Source organism: Bradysia coprophila (genome assembly GCF_014529535.1).
Source record: "Bradysia coprophila strain Holo2 chromosome IV unlocalized genomic scaffold, BU_Bcop_v1 contig_144, whole genome shotgun sequence".
In the NCBI taxonomy this organism is placed as follows: Eukaryota; Metazoa; Arthropoda; class Insecta; order Diptera; family Sciaridae; genus Bradysia; species Bradysia coprophila.
In genome coordinates this window covers 2,486,619-2,507,727 of record NW_023503373.1, presented here as the reverse complement: position 1 = coordinate 2,507,727, position 21,109 = coordinate 2,486,619, and the positions used below count along the sequence as shown (strand labels likewise).

The following is a 21,109-nucleotide window of genomic DNA, read 5'->3' as shown; positions in this document are numbered from 1 at the left end:
CTTTATCTGTCTAAGTGACGCAGGTGTGCATGATCAAAATATTGATTAAAATTGGTTTTCCGATTGATTATTATGAGTAAGTCAAAATGTCAATATTTGGTGACGATATTAGACTGATCACCTTATTCGTTGAGTCGCAGGCGTAAACCACAGATTTAAGTTGTTTATAGGGTAAGCTGATAATACTCGGACACCTATTTCTCTTTCATTCATAAACATTTTTATCCAACGACTCATTCTTGTTAGAGGATTGGTACGATTACTCTACGAATTATAATAATTTTGGGCCATTAACACTTAAAGTGACTCATTGGTATTGAAATTTCAGCCCTAGCGCCGATACCGTCCTTTCGCATAGACATTGTGGTGCAGACTCTCCAAAAGTTGCTTGAGTTTGCCTAGACAAGATTTTTATTGTTTCAACGGAAAAAGTGCATAAGCAGGTTTTATTTTTGGGAATGTTGTCCTTGTATTGCTGAACACTATACATATTGAACATCTGTTGTCGGTACCGACGAAAAAACAATTCAAGAATTAATTCTGGCCAGTATAGTGAAACGATGTAAAAACTAATCAAGTTAAAGATTTGCTATGTTGAAACTAACATCAAATGAAGTAACAGATTCGACAAAAATTCAAAAATTATACAGAAATGTAGTAAAACAGTTAAGAACTATATATTAATGACAACATTTGATCGAGAGTAAAGTGAAGAGAGATAGATAGATAGAGAGAGAGAAAATAGGTGAATGAAACAACGACTAAACTTTAAACATTTATTAAATATACGCATCCATAAAATAAAATAAAAAATTCTCTCTTTCCTCTAAAGAGAAACAGGAAGAAGAAATTTTTTATACATCAGTAACTGGTCGCTTTTCCAACCATGCTTTGATTGGTTCCAAATCATATACACTTTGTACAAGCCCTTTAAGTCCTGAATACTTCTCCAAAATATCACCTTTAACCATGTAGTTCAAATATTCTACGATACCCGCAAGGTAAACGTCGGCCCAGGTTAGCTGTTGAAAGAAAACAATTTTATTATTAGAACATTCAAGAATCAACCGAATCTGGGACATTGAGTTATATGAACGAGAGGGTATAAAATAACGATTTTATTTTCAAAGCAACACTCACAAACACTCAATCACACGAAACTACATTCACGTCTGCAGATAATGAACGGTGGATATGGGATATAGCAGAAAAATACGTCAAGTTCATGTTAAACGGTTGTGAACGAAAATAGCAAAATAATTACGTTCACAACTATATTATACAATCAAACATCATTTTATAAAAACCCATCGTATCACCACTTCTCACTGTAATTTTCTTTGAAATCGAAGTTTGTACAGAATACGTTTAACCGGAAATTGATTTGACTGACGAAAAGGGTTGCTGACACATAAAAATTCGAATTATTCTATTTGATTGAACGATACGCACATATGGCATAGAGGGTGTTTCGCAAGGAAAGTGTTAATATTTGAAACTCGTTCATTACAAGATTATGTGGGTACGGTATATCGGACAAAATTCAGTGTCTCATTTCTATTTTGTGCTAAAAACAAAGCTTATTCATATGAAACAACTCGATATGTAAATGCGATTCATTCGACAAACAATAAAATTCAAAAATCCAATTTCCATATGGTCTTAACCTCCCTATATCGTAAATTTATTTTCACCAATCGTCCTCCGACTGTAATCATATTTTATGCATATAAAACCTTTACATCCAATTGTAAAATACTTCGATTAGAGTATAGACAGTAACCCATACCGAACCTATTCTGAATTTGCTATTCGAATTTTAATCCGAAAGTTTATGGATGCCTGTTTAAGTATTCCTTTTATCGCTGGATCAATGTGTATCCAAAAATATCACGAAAAAGAACATGCGTATACAATATCGACAGTGTATGAAACAGACAGGTACATAAAAACCGGTTGAAAACCAATTTACAAGGAAAAAATTACAGCAATAAAATGAGAAGATTATGGGAAAAAGTGGAGGAAAAAATCGAAAGGATAGAACGTGTTGAATTTTATCCGACTGAAAACTCTCGAAACGAAATTGACGTCGGAAATTTGTGCGCCTGAAATCTATGTATAAGACATAATGTGCCATCAAAATTAACACATCTATCACAACCCGAATGTGTTTGATGTCGGAATTTACTAACAATGGCCACATTTGGTGGTTTCTGGCAGTGAGCTAGGGTAGTTAGTAATATTCAGCGAGATTTTCGTATAAATGATCGTTCCGGGTGAGAGTGGGCTCGTTGGAAAGCTGAGCTCAAGTACTTTCGGGTCATGCCGAGTATTAGATTCATTGATATATTTTTGCAAAAAATGCAAGAATTTTTTTTCAAAATCTGTGTGAACTTTAGATAGGTCTGGGCTGGTACTGATGACGCTTAATGTGAACCTAAGATGCTAGTCGTAACATACATTGTCTAAGCTTTTCATTGATACCTCATTTGCAGTGCTGGTGTTTGCTGGCGAGTTTGACGAGTAGCGGTTGTACTAACATAAAATTCTGTTATGTCGGCAATCACTAGCACTGGAAATGAGGTACAAACGGAAAGCTACGTAAGCTATGTTACGACTAGCATATTAGGTTCACATTAAGCGTCATCAGTACCAGCCCAGACCTTTCTAAAGTTCAAACAGATTTTGAAAATTTTTCTTGCAAATTTTTGCAAACATATATCAATGAATCTAATCAAACTAGGCATGACTCGAAAGTACTTAAGCTCAGCTTTCCAACGAGCCCACTCTCAACCGAAACGATCATTTATAACGTCCAAAAAATTCGGATAAAAATCACTATTTTTCCAACTTCGGAGATCTTCCACCAGCAACCAGGTGTGGCTCGAGACTGTGTGAGGCCTGATTTGAGGTCTACTGGCAAAGACCTATCAAACCATGTATATATCAATTCCAGACGAAATGGGTCCGATTTTGATAGGTGGATTTTCAAAAGAATCCCTCTTAAAATGTTGTGCTTGTCATCTCAGAAAGATTGATAACAGAACGGACGAATTCGCTTTCTAAGCAGATCTACAGAAGAGAAAATCGTAGAAAATATTTCAATTTAAAACCACAGGCTCGGAAGATAAAAGCTTTTCGATTTATCTTTCTATGTACCGACTGTATAATAGGCAGAGACTAAAAATGTTTTGTTAAGAAACGATGCAAACTCTCAAAGTTAATACCATTATCCCGATCAAACGTAATTAAACCTATGCAGGCCGAATGCAAGAGAAACAAAATTGCATAAATTTGCAACAATCGCAAGAAAAAATCAGGTCAAAGAAATCATTTTTCTACTCTCTGCTATTGCTATTTAATTGAGTTAACTTTCCAAACCCTCTGGAAAAAGAGTGGACTAAGTACATTGAAATTATAATCACATTATTTTCGAATGGTAGGAAGGAAAAAAAAACAGAAATTACCTTGGAAAGAGCTAGATGTCCATTATTTTCTTTAACAATGGCCTCCAATTTCTCCAAATAGAATGGAATTACTTCTGTTGTTAATGTAATTTGTTTCTTTTCCTTTACTTCATCATCGGGCTCATATGAGACGACGGCAATTTCTTCATTGATATCAAGAGTTATGCAAAGTTCTTCAATAAAAATGAATAATAACATTCACACCAACGAACCACTTACTCAATCTGAAGTCATTGACAGTATCGACGGCTGTATCAATTATTAAATTCTCCCAATCAGTGCTTCCAGCCAAACCGACACGTTTCGCAATATAACGTGCCATTGAGATACTCTGGTGTACACGTCGACCGTCCACTTCCAGCACAGGCATCTGTCCCATTGGCATAGCTGTAGGGAAAATATTTCATTTTATTTTAACAGTCGAATGGAGACGAATGGATGGAGAAGAAGACATCATTTCTGAATAATTATAATGGAATGTGCTGTGTGTATATAAACAAAATTGGATCCATAAATTGACAAATTATTTATTTTCGTGTTCTTTATTCAAATATGGCTGGGGTCTCAAACGGAGAAAATAAGCTTTGGTCGGTTCCTGTTTCGTTTTAAAATATTCATTGTTTGCTGGCATGTAGTTCTAAAGTAAATCAAATTTTGCCTTCGATTTTCTTGAAAAGAATGGGAAAAAAGACAATGTTGTCAAAGGAAAATCTAAATCATATGAAAATAAAATATTCTTTTGTTGTGCTCTGGGAATGTAGAATAGTCTATTTCGCTGGATATACGATTTGCGAACAAGTTATTTTTGGTTGGGAGATTTAAAAGGGATCGCAAATATTCTGCTTTTCTTCTTTTATGTTTGATTTTCCTCTGATAACAATGTAATCTTTCTATAAAGAAAAGAATCTTTTATAAATATTTTTATGTGAGTCAAGCTAAAGCAGCTCCTCTAATTGGATCTTAACATATAATATTATATGTTACATCATTAGTGGTAGCGTATATATGCGATACAATTAGCTTCCAATAAGTTACAAGACTTTGAATACAATTACCGATCAAATCAAAATAGAACTGGTTTATCACCTCAGTAAACACCCATTTCACCCGAAGCAAAATTCGAACGTGTTCCTCTTGTTGATTTACCAACACCAAATATCCATGAAAATTGCCACGAAAATTCGAAAGCTATTTTGACTAATGCAATTTCACACAGCATTAAGAATAATCATTGTCTCGTTTAGCAGCATGAATAAATTAAAAACAATCCCGGCAATCCTCTCTGGTAATGATGTGTGTAGTGTGACCGCAAAATTAATGTCCACCTACGCGCATCAGATTTAGCATGCGATGCGATAGACAATATAGCGTATAGAAGAATGGACTGAAACGCATTTTTTGGCGTCGTGATGAATTGAATTTAAATAAAAAAATTCAAACGAAAATCGATTCAGTATTAATCACTTTCTGTTTGTTGTTCGCGAAAAAAAGAAAATGTTCATCAATTTGTCGTTTGTAGGACAATTGGGAAAATTGGGTGTGACGTGACAATTGGTTGTTTTGCCATTATGATCACACATTCGTATAAAATGGAACATTTACGGTTGCACCATGTTATTCTGTTTAATATTATTTACGTCTCGGTAATCATTTGTAGTAGTTTGTGAAGCGATTTAAACAACATGATAAATCAAATGTTCGTGTACTGTACAAGTACATGGGAGGAAAAACAAATAAAATCGGATCGTGTAAAACCAATGTCCGGTAATCAACAGAAATATTAACGAACTATTATAGGTTTTAATGACTTTCATAATCCTCCATTTTTCACAGCTACAACAGAATTATGTGTTGCAACACTCAACCCATAATCTGCGACCAGTACCTTTTTTGTGGTATATTGCGGGTGTAAGCTTTGGGGCAGATTAAAAACGGTTGTGATTCAAAACCAAAAAATTTTACGGTCTAATGGCTTTTTTGTTGTTGTTGTTGTTGCGATTTATTTCGATTGCGAATTGTTTACGCTACGGAAGAAGTTTTAATTAAAAAATTAATTTGAATTTTTCTATTTTAAATTATTTCTCATTATGCTTTGCGATCTATATAGGGCAAGGATTTCCTTTGATTGTGTTTGTCTATCCAAATCCAGAGCATTATAAGTGCTGCTTATAAATTGTAGGCTTTGACCTTTCATTGAACTTCTAGAAGAAGCTGTTCACACAATTATTAATTATTAAAATAATTTTAATTCAACGTTTTAATACAGTTTCGCTGAAGAATATCAAGCGGGGGGGGTCTCATTATCGATAACAGATGATTAGAGTTTCTAATGATAATGATGTTTCAGGTGATTTTGCACTATATAAAGAAACATCCTATTACCATTAGTGAGGATAAAGTCTCAGTCAAAAAACCCTTAGTCCTTTATCTTCCTTACAAAATAACTGATATCGCTGAGGGTGACGCATTGTGCGTCGTCGCAAAAGTTTTATCAACAAAAAATTGACCCAAAAAATTTGTGAAAGAAAATTTTACAAAAAGAAATTTGCGTCACAAGTGGCACATTTACCCTTTAAGGGTTTTTTGACTGATATCACCACTTTCGTAAGTAAGTCTTTTCGACAACATCAAAAAACCTTATGGAAATCAGTCTGAATCCCAAAATCTAGAAACAAATCTTGGAACACCTCACTTATATCGAAAATAACCCAAATCCATCAAAAAATCCGATGAATGTTAGGCAGTGCCAGAGAAATCATCTGTCATCCCAAAATTTGAGCACCAACCTTGGAACACCTCACTTATATCGAAAATAACCCAAATCCATCAAAAAATCCGATGAATGTTAGGAAGTGCCAAGGGAATCATCTGTCATCCTAAAATTTGGGAACCGACTTGGTGGAAGTTAATATTTGATACATACATACACATACATACATACAAATTGGCCTTTATATGGCATTTGCATGGAGACTTTGGAGAGCTTGAGCTCCCAAGATATGGGTTTTTTCCAACTTTTGAAAATTCCATTCTTATTTTTAGGCCTATAGAAATGTTTAGGACTTGCTGGATCCACTTGCTGGAGCTAACTAAGCAACTATGTAACTAACTAACGTAGGTGTTTTGCATTATCTGAAAATTCGAGATTTTGCTTATTTTCATACAAACATCAATATTTCGAAGTTCAATATCTCGACAAATTTTGAAGCTGCAGTATCGTGTGATAACTCGTTGAACTCATATGGATTTCTAGATTCTAGATATCCTTGGGGGTCGTTGGAGTTAAGGGGGAGAAGTCAAAAAGTTGCTGTAAATATGCTCCGCCGTCCAAAAAAAAAAATTAAACATTTTTGGTAGGGGACTTACGTCACGCCCGCTTACTAACGTTCGGGCATGATGGAAGCGATGTTTAGTCTTGCCAGAGTCAAAAACTAGGGCTCGAAACAGATCAGCATTAGATTAATCTCAAAATTTCAAATCAGACCTGATCCGAATTCAATCACAATTCGTTACAAATTATAGATCTGAAAATCTGAAAAACTGTAATCTGAAAATTTCAGATCAGATTGAATCTGAGCCTAAGTGGTGTGATTCAGATTCTAGGGCAAAGAAACAGTCGGCAGTAGAGAAAATATCGTCGCCAAACTACGTCCACAAAAATAACTGTTTATCATTAAAATTTAGAGCCAGCATTGTCTTTGTCACAATAAATGCATTCAAAATTTGTTTATGTAATTCAATAATTCCAAGCGAATTGGAAGAATTTTGATCAATTCTCGTACTTCAATTTCATATTTATGTTCTGTAACTAAACCACCAACACCCACTTTAATTTACATTGACTGTAAATTGTTGAAAACTTTTTTTTTTAAGTTAATTGTGTAGATTATATTATCACAAATGGACTATACTGGCTTCCTGACTTCATCTCCCCCAACAAATTTGCAAATAATTGGACAGGAATAAATAGTTTACAATTTAATTGTTACACTTTACACTACGCAGGAATTTAAATAATTTTCAACTTTTCATCATGTCAGTGAATTTGGTTTGCTTTTACAATGAGCAAAAATAAATAATAATTTGCTTCATTGTCGGAAATTATAAATTTTTATTTAAATTGAAATGCAATTGAAAATAAATATAATTTGGATTGTAACACTCCAGCCATATATTATAATCCACAAATATTTACGTGTATTGATTTGTTTACGCAAATACAAATTGGAAAAATGTTATGAAATTATAATTTTAATGCAGGCATTCACACTGTGATGCTAGTATATCCATTATTCATTTTGTGTAAATTTTATTTATCAAAAATTTCAGATTGTAAAATTGTTCCTTCCTGTTTCCAAATAATTCATTTTTGTAATTTTATTTACATTGCGAGTTGATACTGTCTCCAATAATTTAATCACAATAACTTACTTGGCTTCAAAGCTGGCCATTCGTCACGTGTGACACGTACATCTTCGTATTCTTGTCCACCATATGCAAATAAGAAACGAATTGGTTCAGCTAGAGCTTTAACGTTAAAGTAGAACAGCGTAAATACGGGAGTTTCGGAGGGAAAAACCGCTGGTGCTGCCCTATACCAATTTAAACAGCGATTAGTCATGATCTGTAAGGTAAGGATGTTTATTTCTTTTCCTAAGGCCATAAATGTTTGGATCGATTTAATATTCTAATCCCAACCGAATCGATTGTTAATTTTAATTAAAATTTTATTCGCTTGTGGTATGAGATGTATGATCCACAAAAGCGCAATAAAATGCTGAATTATTATTCCACCGTCGGATATACATATTTTACACCAGAAAATGTGTCAAACTATGTAAATCGTTTACTCGAATTGATTGAATTGATAGAGGAATACGAACACGACTACCTATTCCATAATATCCGTTGTACATTATATCCTTCTTTTGGATTGAGGTGAAGGAAGAACTGCAACCGTAAATAAATCAATAATCAGAACCACACCTTTTATCCATTCGATTTTCTATGGATTTTGTATTCGATATTTTCGATATGATGTTAGAAATGAAATAGAATTTCAGGTAATGCATTCAATACATCATATATATTCATCTTATTCGTATAAAATCATATTGAACATCCGCTGTAACTAATCCGAAGAATTGGTATCGATGCTCTGGGTATAAGGTCGTAGTGAAAGAACTAATTTTTGTTTGGTATCTTTACTATAAATTCTCATCTAGCTTGGACGTATCGAATATGATTGAAAACTCACATCGACATTCTAATAAGTGTAGTTATACCAGCTTACCATTTCTTTGATCTGAGCGTGTTCCAACTAAAGTTACCCCCGTTTTGTATTTATACTTTATCAGGTAAAATAAGTCAAAATTTTAATTATGTGGCAGGCTGCCGCAGCACGTACATTAGAAATGATAGTGCGTCTAGATCTTCTAGATTTTACCACTTACGCTTCTCCTTCAGCTGCTGGTGGAGCTTCACCTTCTGCAGGAGCTTCTGCTGGAGCGTCAGTGGGTGGTGCAGCTGCCTCTTCTGACATTATTTTTGTTTCTGTAAAATGAAATGGTTTCTTATTAGATATATATCATGATAAAATCCATTGTGAAAAATATTATGCCATTTATTCTGTCAACGTCAACAGTTGGTTTTTTCTTGTGAAGAAAACGTTTGACAAATAGTTTCTATTTTCTGGGCAACAACCCAAATATTCTAGTTCTATTTCTACATAATAGCACATATCAAGTTACTTAAGTCTTTAAACAAACTTTTCAAATTTTATTTGGCACACATTTAGATCAACCCCAAAACGCACACACTTTTTCCCACTCTGTGATGATGTTATTTTGTTTTCTTTTAATTTCATTTTTCGCTGTTGAATTATTTGGGTTATATTTTCCGCTGATGAATTAAGTTGGAAAGCAATACAAGGCTTATTATCACAATCCCTTTTTCCGTAATAATCTTTATGAGAAATGCTAATACAGATCTGTTTCACATAAACACACCACTTATTGCAATTTGTAACTAATTATAAAGTAAAACGATAAAATCGTTTCTTTAGAGGAAAAAAACGGTACGTCAATTACCGGGGGCTGTATTTAATACATTGTTTGAAAAGTGTAATTAAAAATTCAATTTTCACTTTAATTCAAAATTAATTGAAAAACGAAATAAACCATCAGCCAACGCACAGTCCACGCAAAAAACCACCCATTTGATATTTATTTTTCAGAGAGTTGTTCGTTGTATTTTCATCAAAAAAAAAAATATTTTCAAAATTATGTAAAATCGTGAACCAGACCATATTAGTGCACGTTTATTTTTAAAACAATATTCTGTATCATAGTATATACATCTAATTCAATCAGAGACTATCAATCACAGAGGTCTATTATTTAATTTTATCCCATTACACAATTTAATTTTAAATTTAAAATGACGAGAACACCAACGCTGATATACGCTGATTCAGGGAATTTTCTCACCTGATTAGTTTCACTATTGATTAGACTAGCACAGTTAAAAATTTCTCGGCGAACTAAATTTTTTAATCCGGCTGACTGACTCTTATATTGACAACGAACACCAATACAATGCCAAGCAAATTAACCAATTCCATCTCGTTTCAGTTCGATTAACCGATTGATTGATTTTAAATTTGTAGACAGTTTATTCTATCGTCGCATCATTGTGTTTGTTTTTGCAAGAAATAGTTGCTAATAATGAGGATGCAATGAAATTGTAAGATACCCTTCGGCTCCATCCCGTTTCGTCCGTCTATGGAGCGTGTCTTTCCCAACTGCTTCCTCAGGCATTGGCAAAATCTTTTTTTTACTTTATAGTTTGGGCATCGCACCAATTATCTGCATTTCATTAATTGCGCATATATGGACGACTTTTCGTTCACCAGTACCTTTAACTGCATTTTGTTTGATAGCAAATTCGTTACATGTATTTAGGATTCATGTGCGTGCAAAGGATATTAAAGAAACGTCTGTTATAGTATCGCTTCTTTTATCGAAAATAATTACAGAAATAAGTTCTTGCTAATGTTTCCCTATGAAAATGAATCTTAAAATTGATGAAGTAGTAGATCTCGCATGACATACATACTAAGGGGAACTATAAACAAAATAGGTGACATATTTTATGATTATTTTGTGTAGAAATACATTTTCATGTGTGCGGTGTGATCAACTACGTTTTCCCCTTCAATACGACAGAGTTTTGTTGACAACTATCTCGTATTCATTCTCTCTCAAATTCATTTACCTTCCCACATAATTCACTTAGTTACCGGCATAACTCGTATAAATCACTGATCCACCAAAAATGGTATGGCGAATTGATGTTTTCATTTCGGGGAGAAAAATGTTGAATCAAACATGAAAACGTTGTGTTGACCTCTGGGACAAAAGGGAAAACGGAGAAATTCGCTCTAGTTGGAACTTCTCCTCTCGGTAAACGAATACCTGTTCCATGCTTCGGGGACGAAAATAAGTTTACTTTTGATTTTCCTCTAGTTTCCGTCCCTTTACACGGAAAATTGCATATAGGTACCTGCACGACAGAGTAAAGTTAACCTTTTATTCACAACCATCCTCCGTTGACAAAACCTTCACTCAACACGCAAAGAAAAGCTCAGGTGCTCAGAAAGCTAGAACTGAACTTTTCTTCTTCTCCATTCTTCACAACTCTGACACTGAAAGTAAACTCATTCGGAACGACAAACAGAGCTATAGCTCTTCCCTTGCCCGTACATCACGTAAAGTGGTAACAAAGAGAAGAAAAGGTTGTTTCGACCTCGAGAACAAGCGGCGGTCCCAGGTCAGAGTGGACTGACCATCTTCAGGTGCTTTCTGAGCACCTGAGCTTTACTTTGCGTGTTGAGTGAAGGTTTTGTCAACGGAGGATGGTTGTGAATAAAAGGTTTATCTTACTCTGTCGTGGTACCTGTCTTAAATGATTAATTTCAGGCATTTTCACTTTCGGAAATCCGGAACAATCGTCCAACATACGTAAATAACTATTGTCGTTCTTAATAAATAATTTCGTTATTCACTCCAATATGTTTCATTTATACTTACATTTCAGCTGATGGACCACGAATATCGACTATTTTGCAAAAATCGTTACAGCTATTCATTGCTTACAGGTGTTTCATTAAATTGAAGCTCATTACAAAATATGTGGGAGATTCCGCCCAATAATAAGACCGTAAAGGCCAAAGTTGCAAAGTAAGGGCTTTTCCTTTTCTCTCCGTTTTTCCCACGCATTTAAATTTTCCTTTTGACCGTAACACAACAGTAAAACAAAAAAAAGCCCCAGAACAGCAATAATTTTCCAAACAATCGTATCTGGCAACACAATCAAAACCGCACAAAAATAAAAATGATTTATGCGAATCACTTGCTTGTTTCAGTTTACTCGGATATTTTTTGCGTTCCATTTTATTTTTCTCTGGTCCAGGATAATTTTTTTATTGCTCTATTTGGCCATTTCCGGTTCTCTAAATTGTTGTACATTGTGTACAAGTTCGTATATTTAAATATATATGCGGTGAACGAAAATATCCACAAATAACATTTTTTTTGTGTGGATACAAACACCCCCATACAGGACACCATATTATCTGATAAAAATGCAAATTTAACAAAATACACTGTTGTTTTATGGGCGAGATTTATGCCGCTGTTGAATTTGCTTATTTTTTTTTATAAAAGTCGCAAGTATAAGTTTATGGTTCAATTGTTGATTCTATTATTAGGAATGGTTCACGTATGTGAATGGGGTGAAAGGTCACTGAAATAAATAGGGAAAAAGTTTTAAAATTTAAACTTTTCGATTTTAAATAGTTTTCCGGAAATTATCATGATATCTACACATACACCGAACGCAATCATACTAGAACAATACATAAAACACACAATGCCAATACAATAGATTCACACCCGAATCTTTATTTAGATCTCACATTATATACGTGGAAACATACTTCTACCTATACCTGGTACATCCGGTGCAAAACGCATTTCAGCAGACACCAACTATACACTCCACATATACAATGAAAAGCACACGTACTGTGAGTTACGCTCATAAAATCAATAGAAAAAATCGTTCGGAAATCACATTAAACGGTTATAATACATATACGAGATCGTGTGTACTTTCGAAAACATCTACATCAATCGAATTGATGATCCATTGACACATTTCCAATTACACATTTTAATTAAATCAATTTGGCAGTCAATCAATTTAGATTCGTGACATTGGCAAACAGCTAAAAATAAATCAGTTGCTCCATATTAAAATCAAATATGTACTCAAAGAAGTACGTATAACACGCATGTTTGTTGGACGTACACTTTTACCGCAGGCATTTAATGCAATATTTAATCAAAATCCTTGCAAATGCGAATTTTCAGTCCAACGTTACACAGTTTCGAAATGAAAATGGACTGTTGGGATTTTCGATTGGAAGAAGATTATAGCAGTGAAAGCACAACAAACAACTCTGTTGCTAGATACAATTTGATTTAATAGCATTACAACAACGTAGCGGATGATTTTGGTTCAGTGGTATCGTACTGGTTTCCCGAGAAAACCTGGATTCACCAATTCTGTATAGAGCTATTCTTCACTATATTATAGAGTAACATATCTAATTTCTGGATTTAATAATTGCGTTAAGTAACGAAATTCATCTTCTCAACATAAGCTTCATATAAACTAAACATCAGTCATGTCGCCAAGTCGTTGGAAATGTAATTTACTCTTCTCAAATATAATAATTCGTTGAAAATTCAAGCATTAGATCCAGCGCACTACAGACACTAAATTAGGCAGAAATGTCAGGAAGTTGGACGGTATCTCAATCAGCGAAATAAGATCCAAGATTAGATTTCCATGCGAAGAGACCGAAAATGAGAGAAATTTGTAAGTTTTTTTTTAAATTTTCGTCCCTTTTTGCATAAAAAGCGGAGAAATGCTAATATAGGTTTGTTCTAAATGTCAAATTTCATCCACAGAAGGATGAAACCTCAACCTCAACTTTCAGGCTGACGAAAATTTTAACGAAAAATTTATAGAGAAATTGGTTGACGTTTAGGTTATGTTCGTGTTGTCAAAGTTCGGGATTACTGTATACAGTTAATTGGAACAAACGGAACAAACCTATATGACGAGAGGGTCGTTTCGACCGATGGAGAATATGGGGAATATGTCGAATGATTATGAATTTGGTCGAGTGAAAATGTATGGAATTCTCTCTCAAAAAACCAGCTGTCACTCGACATATAGATTTTTCCAAGATGAAATGTAATGTCAAACCGTCATCCATAGAGCTATAACCTCAACACTATTAACAATACAATTGTCAAAATAACAAGAAAAATAAGTTGTGGTCACGGTTCTAACCGTTGCTTGGAAGAAACCTATTCCCTCCATCCATCGAAGCGACGCATCTATCTGATAAAAAATTGTATAATACCTGTTTGGAACGGTTGATTTGAGGAAATTTAGCGAGTTGTCAACAAAAATCAAGGAAAACTATTACGAAAGGCCATACGAGTTGTCAAATTTCATCCAAAGAGACATAAACTGTTATTATATGAAAACCGGTCTCTATGGATGAACTCGTGTACGTTCGGCCAGTGAAAATTCGTTGTTACAGTTACTTGGAACAAACTGTGATCGACTCACATACATAATTAATTAACCGAAAACTACATACAAATATTGCAGCTGACTTAGTATATTTTAATGTATCCAACGCACTTCAAGCATGAGTGGTACTGGTGGTACTCTCAACTCAATATAAGTAGAGTACTGAAACTTGACAGTGTATCACACAAACTTTGGCACTGCAAAAAAATTTGGAAAAACTTTTTCACGCAAAATAGTATTCTGTTCGACAGCTGTCACTACGATCGCTCATGCCTGCAGTGCGTTGATGTATCACATCGTCATGATGACTCTATTGACTGAAGTCTGAAATGAACGTTTTTATGTTTTCTGACTATGCTCTCATCAGGACATTTTATATTCTAGTCAAAGTTATGTAAATATGAGGTTATGTGTTATACGGTCGCCTACCGCATAAATGTATATATATCGTTGAAAGAGTATCTCCGTTTTGTTCTGATTTTGTTTTATGCGCTAGTATGATATGTGTATTCATAAAATGAGTGGTTTTACCCGGTCTAGATGGCCTTTGTGTGAGGAAAAATTAAATGTATGTTTATGTCGACGGGTTTTGTAAGCTTGTCAGCTTGTATAAATTTAAAAAGAATATTGTCATGGGTTTTAATTGCCTTTTAGAAAATAAATTGAAATATGATGGCTCAAAGTGCTTTACCCGCTGCATACCAGCTTTAGTGTCTCAACTCTCATTATTTTTCAAATAATTTATTCAAAGCTGTTAGTCTACAGGTAATAAAAACGTATTCAACGGCTACATTGTGGTATAAATTGAAATTCGAGATCATTGATATCGTCAGTTCTTCGTAACAAATGACTAGATTCAAATAATTGAACAGTCTAGAACGAGATTATTAGGATAACATAACATTTTTCAATATTTTGGTCCAAAGAGCAATATACCACTCAAGTAAATACTGCAATCACATATAAATCACAAAAATAAATCATTAAATTTGAATCCCAACTCGTAATAAAATTGTATGGATCGGTGGATTTCTGTGATTTAGGATTTGTGCACCTACACTTTACAATTTTGTAACCTGGTCTGCTTTTATTTGTGTCAAAAATTATAAGGAAAAACAGCCGTGAGGCAGACTCATTTCAAGGTATTGTGTCAAAGAATTCGTTATTATTTGTTTTTTTTTTTAATCTTCTATTTTTGTTTTTATCACCCTGCTACTTGTAATGCCTGCATTTAAAATCATCTGAGCCTTGGCCGCTCAGTTCGCTAACTACAGCTGACATAGTGTTATTGCCATCATCAATTAACTGTTCGGCGACATTTAACTTTAAAGTCTTATGTGCTATTTCAGCTTCGTTGCTTTGAATTTTGGACAAATTTGAGACCTCTTTCTTATGCTTTTCGTTTTTGTCTTACTCGTTTTGTTTCGACCTCGCTCTTTTTCTACATCTAAATGTAAAACATAGCTAACGCCGACCCGTACGAGACACCTATTCGTATCAAAAGCCTTTAATGTGAAACTCTTTATTTCTCTTACTTCATACTCTTCTCTACTGCAAAGCTATTCGCCCTTTAAAATCACTTACATTATCCACTCTTTGCCTTGTTATCATGTACAAATAAATTGCCGGAGGGAATATAGACAGCCCCGTACGAAGTCAACTTTCATAAATTCCCATTTAAACAGCTATATACCGCTATATTTACCTATATTTCACTATAAATGAACATTTCATAGATGAATATGCTATTATATAGCTCTATATGCCTGTGTTAGCTCAATATAGGTGAATATAGATATATATAGATGTCCATATTTGGAATGCCTGAAACACCCCACACACTTAACCAATTACTTCTATGTTAACAGAAACTCTATAAGTACCATTTTTCAAGATATATCACTTTTAATAAAATCCAATATGGCCGTCGGCAGCCATTTTGTTAAAAGACCGGAAATATTACTGACGCTTTACATTCGTTAATACCTTTCAAACAAAAAAAAAATTCATGAAATTCGGTCAAAATTTACTCGAGATATTGACAAAATACTTCACGTTCACTGTACGGCCGAGTAGCCAGATAAGAGCTCACTCCAAGAGACCCTGCTCACGCTCCGGTGAACATAATTTCATAAAATTTCCTGATTGGTACGGTCAATACCTATCTAATAAAGCGAAAACAGACAAAATATGTTCAAATTTGGACCTACAAGCAAAAACTGCTTGCCGCCCTGTGCCTAGTTCACATCAAGGGGTCTAACTCACGAGTCGGTCATCCGATTTCTATAAACTTTTTTTTAGTCGATCGATATTGTAAATACCTCTTATTTGGAGTATCACTGACAAGTGTGTGCTTAAATGTCTGGAGATATCGTCGAAAAACACGTAGGCACTTAGGGCACCCATCTTCGAACTTACCCTGTCTTTTGACATTACCAAACAGGAAAAAAAAATCAAAATCGGATGCGTTTGGATGGTTCCAAAGTCAGAATTAAAATGTTATTTCACTTAAAGAAACTAAAAATAAGGAGTTTGAGGAGATTAAGGAGGTTTCAGGAGAACTTTTGAAAATCAAGGCGATTTAAGGAATCAAGGAGGAGTGGGCTCCCTGCAATCGCTATATTATGCCCTCCGCAGCTGTTGCGTAGCTGGTCAAATTTTTTGAAAACGCAATTCAAAGTGGGTACCTGTATGGTTCTCATATCCTTCACCTACTTTCCGTAGTAATGAGGGATTTCGGAATCAATAGACAATTGACGCTGAATTGCATGTTTATAACATCATCGCGTTCTGAATTTAAATTAGAAATGTAATTACTAAGTTAAACACAATTAACCAAATAAGTTTTGCATATGCATACCTCGTTGACCTTACTTTTGTCCATACCAATCAGGGAAAAAAATTTTTAAGATCGGACACGTTTTACTCAAGTTATAGGGGTCACGGACGGACGGACGGACATTTTTTTTTATTGCGGATTCGTCATCTATGAACATAGGCAAATGCTTTGCCCTTACTGTCTGCTTCCAATTCGACGTGTTACAAACGGCATATTAATCTTATAAGCCCCCAGTACTTCGTACGGGGCTAAAAATAATAATAATAATAATCCATTTATTTAGCAATGCTATTCCTTTACATACATATTCATACATATTCATTGATAATCCTTTACTCAAATTCTAGAAAAATTGAAAAACTGATCCCTTGAATTTACGTTATAGTCTTACACATAGGGTGTAGCGGTTTTTACAAAATGTCTTATTTCTTTTAAGGCTCAGCCGGAAATCCACTCAGCTGGTCCAGCTGATCATTTTATGGAAGAAAAAAATTTTTTTAAATTTAATTTTGTGCTGCCGCCAGATCGATTTTTGAAAATTTCGTCGTTTTCGGTCCACGTCACATATATCGATTTTTTACGGTGGGCTCAGAGTACATAAAAAGTTGGGTCTATATGGTAATCTAATCTCCAGACTTCATAGATTATTTTACAAAAAAGATAAAGTCTAAAAAATATTTTTTGAGTTCGTGACTGATTGTCAAAGTCGGGGATGGTGATTTTGAGACCTTAATCTCGCTACAAAATTTGATCAAAATGTGCAAAAATGTAAATCAAACTTTAAATATGCTAAATGGACCGCTGTGAGTCAAACAAAACATCTGATTTGATTTGGGATATCTGAATTTGATATTTATCTGACAAAAAGTTGTGATTTTGGTACATGGAATATTGGTGACGAAAGTCGGATTACCTCAAATCAATAATTTTTTAGCTTACAATGTATTCCCAGGTTCTGACAATACGAAACCTTTAATTTTAAACGTTGTCTAAGCTAATTTAAGTACTGTTGACAAGTTCTAGTGCTAGTGAGTAGGTCTCGCTACATTTCCAATTTTAATGTATTTAATGATGTAAATTAGCTTAGACAACGTTTAAAATTAAAGGTTTCGTATTGTCAGAACCTGGGAATACATTGTAAGCTAAAAAATTATTGATTGGAGGTAATCCGACTTTCGTCACCAATATCCCATGTACCAAAATCACAACTTTTTGTCAGATAAATATCAAATTCAGATATCCCAAATCAAATCAGATGTTTTGTTTGACTCACAGCGGTCCATTTAGCATATTTAAAGTTTAATTTACATTTTTGCACATTTTGATCAAATTTTGTAGCGAGATTAAGGTCTCAAAATCACCATCGGGGAACTTTGACAATCAGTCACGAACTCAAAAAATATTTTTTAGACTTTATCTTTTTTGTTAAATAATCTATGAAGTCTGGAGATTAGATTACCATATAGACCCAACTTTTTATGTACTCTGAGCCCACCGTAAAAAATCGATATATGTGACGTGGACCGAAAACGACGAAATTTTCAAAAATCGATCTGGCGGCAGCACAAAATTAAAGTTAAAAATTTTTTTTCTTCCATAAAATGATCAGCTGGACCAGCTGAGTGGATTTCCGGCTGAGCCTTAAAAGAAATAAGACATTTTGTAAAAACCGCTACACCCTATACACAAATACTTCAAATTAAAAACAAATCTTTTAAAAACTCTTTCTCCTTTCAATTCGCTAGGCAATTCATTAAAACACTTTAAACCTTCATATAACAGCATCCTTTGGGTGCATGATTTCCCGTACAATGGTAGTTTGAAGTCACCGTTGTTCCTGAGATTGTAACCATGGGTACTGCCTCTTTTGTCGATTCTGTTCGAGATGTATTCCGGCCCTAGTCCTTGTTTTATCTTGAAGACCAGTTTCAGTGTATTGAATAGAAATCGTTGTTTGCAATTCATGATATCCAATGCTTCGTACATCAATGCAGTACTGGTGTATTTACTGCATCTTAATACAACTCTGATGGCTCGATTCTGTAAACGCTGTAGTTTAGTTCTGCATTGTTGATTAGCTGACATTAGAAGTGATGAACAAAAATCGAAATGACATGAGATGATGCTCCTATACACACTCATTCTTATTCTCATTCTATTATAATATGAGTTGAACATTTGTGATATTTCAAGTAATACGAAGCGATTCAGTTTTGAAGAGTAAACAGTTCCGTTTGTGCAGTAATTAGGGTCCTAATTAATTAGCGACAAATTCTCCCAAATAATTTTAAATTCAGATAATTTTACGGAAACAGTGTGCGTACTTTGAAAATTTATAATTAAAAAACATGATTGGACGTTGAACTGAAGCCCTTTGATTGAATGCATTCTGAATTCGAAAGTAGAAAAAGTCACAAGTTCATTGGTTCTCCCTACAAAAATGTACTCGCGACTGATCAATAAAATGCTGCAGCTAAATCGAAATCGCTAAATTTGTAAATATCGAGACATTGGAAATTTACTTATCGAGTCGAATTAGTAATTTTCATGTGGAAAAATCGTTCCACTTGTGGAGCCAATGTACAAAAGTCCGATGTATTTCCGGCTGGTGGCCACATAAACTCGTTAGAGTGGAGCCGGACAAGCCGTGAGGGACAGTTTTTCCGGATGGCTAGGGCTTCGCCGGACCAATATCGAGACATTGGAAATTTACTTATCGAGTCGAATTAGTAATTTTCATGTGGAAAAATCGTTCCACTTGTGGAGCCAATGTACAAAAGTCCGATGTATTTCCGGCTGGTGGCCACATAAACTCGTTAGAGTGGAGCCGGACAAGCCGTCAGGGACAGTTTTTTCGGATGGCTAGGGCTTCGCCGGACCAATATCGAGACATTGGAAATTTATTTATCGAGTCACACATTCAAATAACAAATGCGACAAGTTCATTAAATGAAATGAAATTTCTTTATTGAATGACGAATGGTCAACATTTTACCTATGAACGGCCAAACAAATTGTTGGATAGTCGTAACCCCACAAATGTCAACACCGAAGTCAACACATATATCGATTGTTGTCATTCCTTGTCAAAATGTTTGTATTGAAATGAGTTTACAGGCGTTGATAGGTGCTGCATTTGCCGTTACAATTATATGTCAAACCTCAATATGTCAAAAAAGAGCTGCCATTTGAGAATTAAATTTAAAATCATGTGAAAAAAAGGAACGAACAATAGGCGGCGGTTCAAAATTTTTCGTTCAAATGAAATTGTTTCTAACGTGGATGGCAGTTCTTAACGTGGATGGCATTTCAAACGGCCTTGTCGATATTTTATTAACGAGCTGTTGTAGTTATCACTAAATCTAAAAATAATTCGAATAATTTGTAAAACTTGAATATAGCCAGTAAATCTGTGTCTTCTTTTGTTCATTGTTTAAATATTATTTATTATTTAAATATCGTCTAGTGTTTGCACAATCTATTACTTCATTCATTTTACTAACAGATGACGTTAGAATCATTATGTTAATACTTTCGAGAAAGATGTAACAACAAGATCCCCAGAAACGAGATTTAACGCTAGTGTTTTTGACTCACACTTCTGAGTTTGTCTCTATCACAAAACTGTTACCTTATGTAACTAGGTCCCACCTTTTGGGCGGGTCAGGTCCCTTGACTGACACTTTTCTAAATGTATTTTTGACGTATTCATGAAAACTTGTCACATTTAATACATAATATATTTACTATATTAATGACTCCACGCAAATGACAGTAAAATTGGACAATTTTTTTTTTCTTGGAAACCATCGAGGGTAAGGTGGAATTATTTTTGACAACTTTTTGAGCTCTCAATTTTCTTCATCGTGTTTAATTACCCGAACGCATGGGGGTGTTGGATCGAATAATTTCTTTAATCAGATAAACTATATGCTACGGTGTCATCGTTAAGTGTAATTTAATAGACATTTTAATTGCAACGTAATTTCCCAGAAAATTAAATTTATTTTCGTTAATTAATCAATCGAAATGAGCATGAGGTTCGAAATCATTTGAAATGTATGCTCTGTGTTATAAAATGATTTTATTGTGTTAACATTCCAATTACTATAATTATACACACAGCAAA

The 21,109-nt window shown here is 34.3% G+C and overlaps 1 protein-coding gene across 2 annotated transcripts; it reads right to left on the bottom strand.

Moving 5' to 3' along the window:
- Positions 1-762: 762 nt before the first annotated feature.
- Positions 763-10,118, bottom strand: LOC119071297 (glutathione S-transferase-like). Of its 2 annotated transcripts, none has more exons than XM_037176171.1 (6): positions 9,956-10,118; positions 8,921-9,020; positions 7,899-8,059; positions 3,687-3,854; positions 3,468-3,640; positions 763-1,022 (listed from the first exon to the last, which is right to left on the bottom strand). In XM_037176171.1, the coding sequence occupies exons 2-6, from the start codon at positions 9,007-9,009 to the stop codon at positions 855-857; spliced, it is 759 nt and encodes a 252-aa protein (XP_037032066.1). In that variant the 5' UTR covers positions 9,010-9,020; positions 9,956-10,118; the 3' UTR covers positions 763-854. The 2 variants fall into 2 exon arrangements, with proteins under 2 accessions (XP_037032066.1, XP_037032067.1); XM_037176172.1 differs by having other exon boundaries at positions 3,468-3,610.
- Positions 10,119-21,109: the final 10,991 nt, after the last annotated feature.

Excerpts from the sequence above, each read along its gene's own strand:
- LOC119071297 (XM_037176171.1), bottom strand. The coding sequence starts at position 9,009 with ATGTCAGAAGAGGCAGCTGCACCACCCACTGACGCTCCAGCAGAAGCT. Across the intron at positions 8,060-8,920 it reads CCAGCAGCTGAAGGAGAAGC|GGCAGCACCAGCGGTTTTTC; the intron begins GTAAGTGGTAAA and ends AAATTGGTATAG. Across the intron at positions 3,641-3,686 it reads TGTCAATGACTTCAGATTGA|AACTTTGCATAACTCTTGAT; the intron begins GTAAGTGGTTCG and ends TTTTTATTGAAG.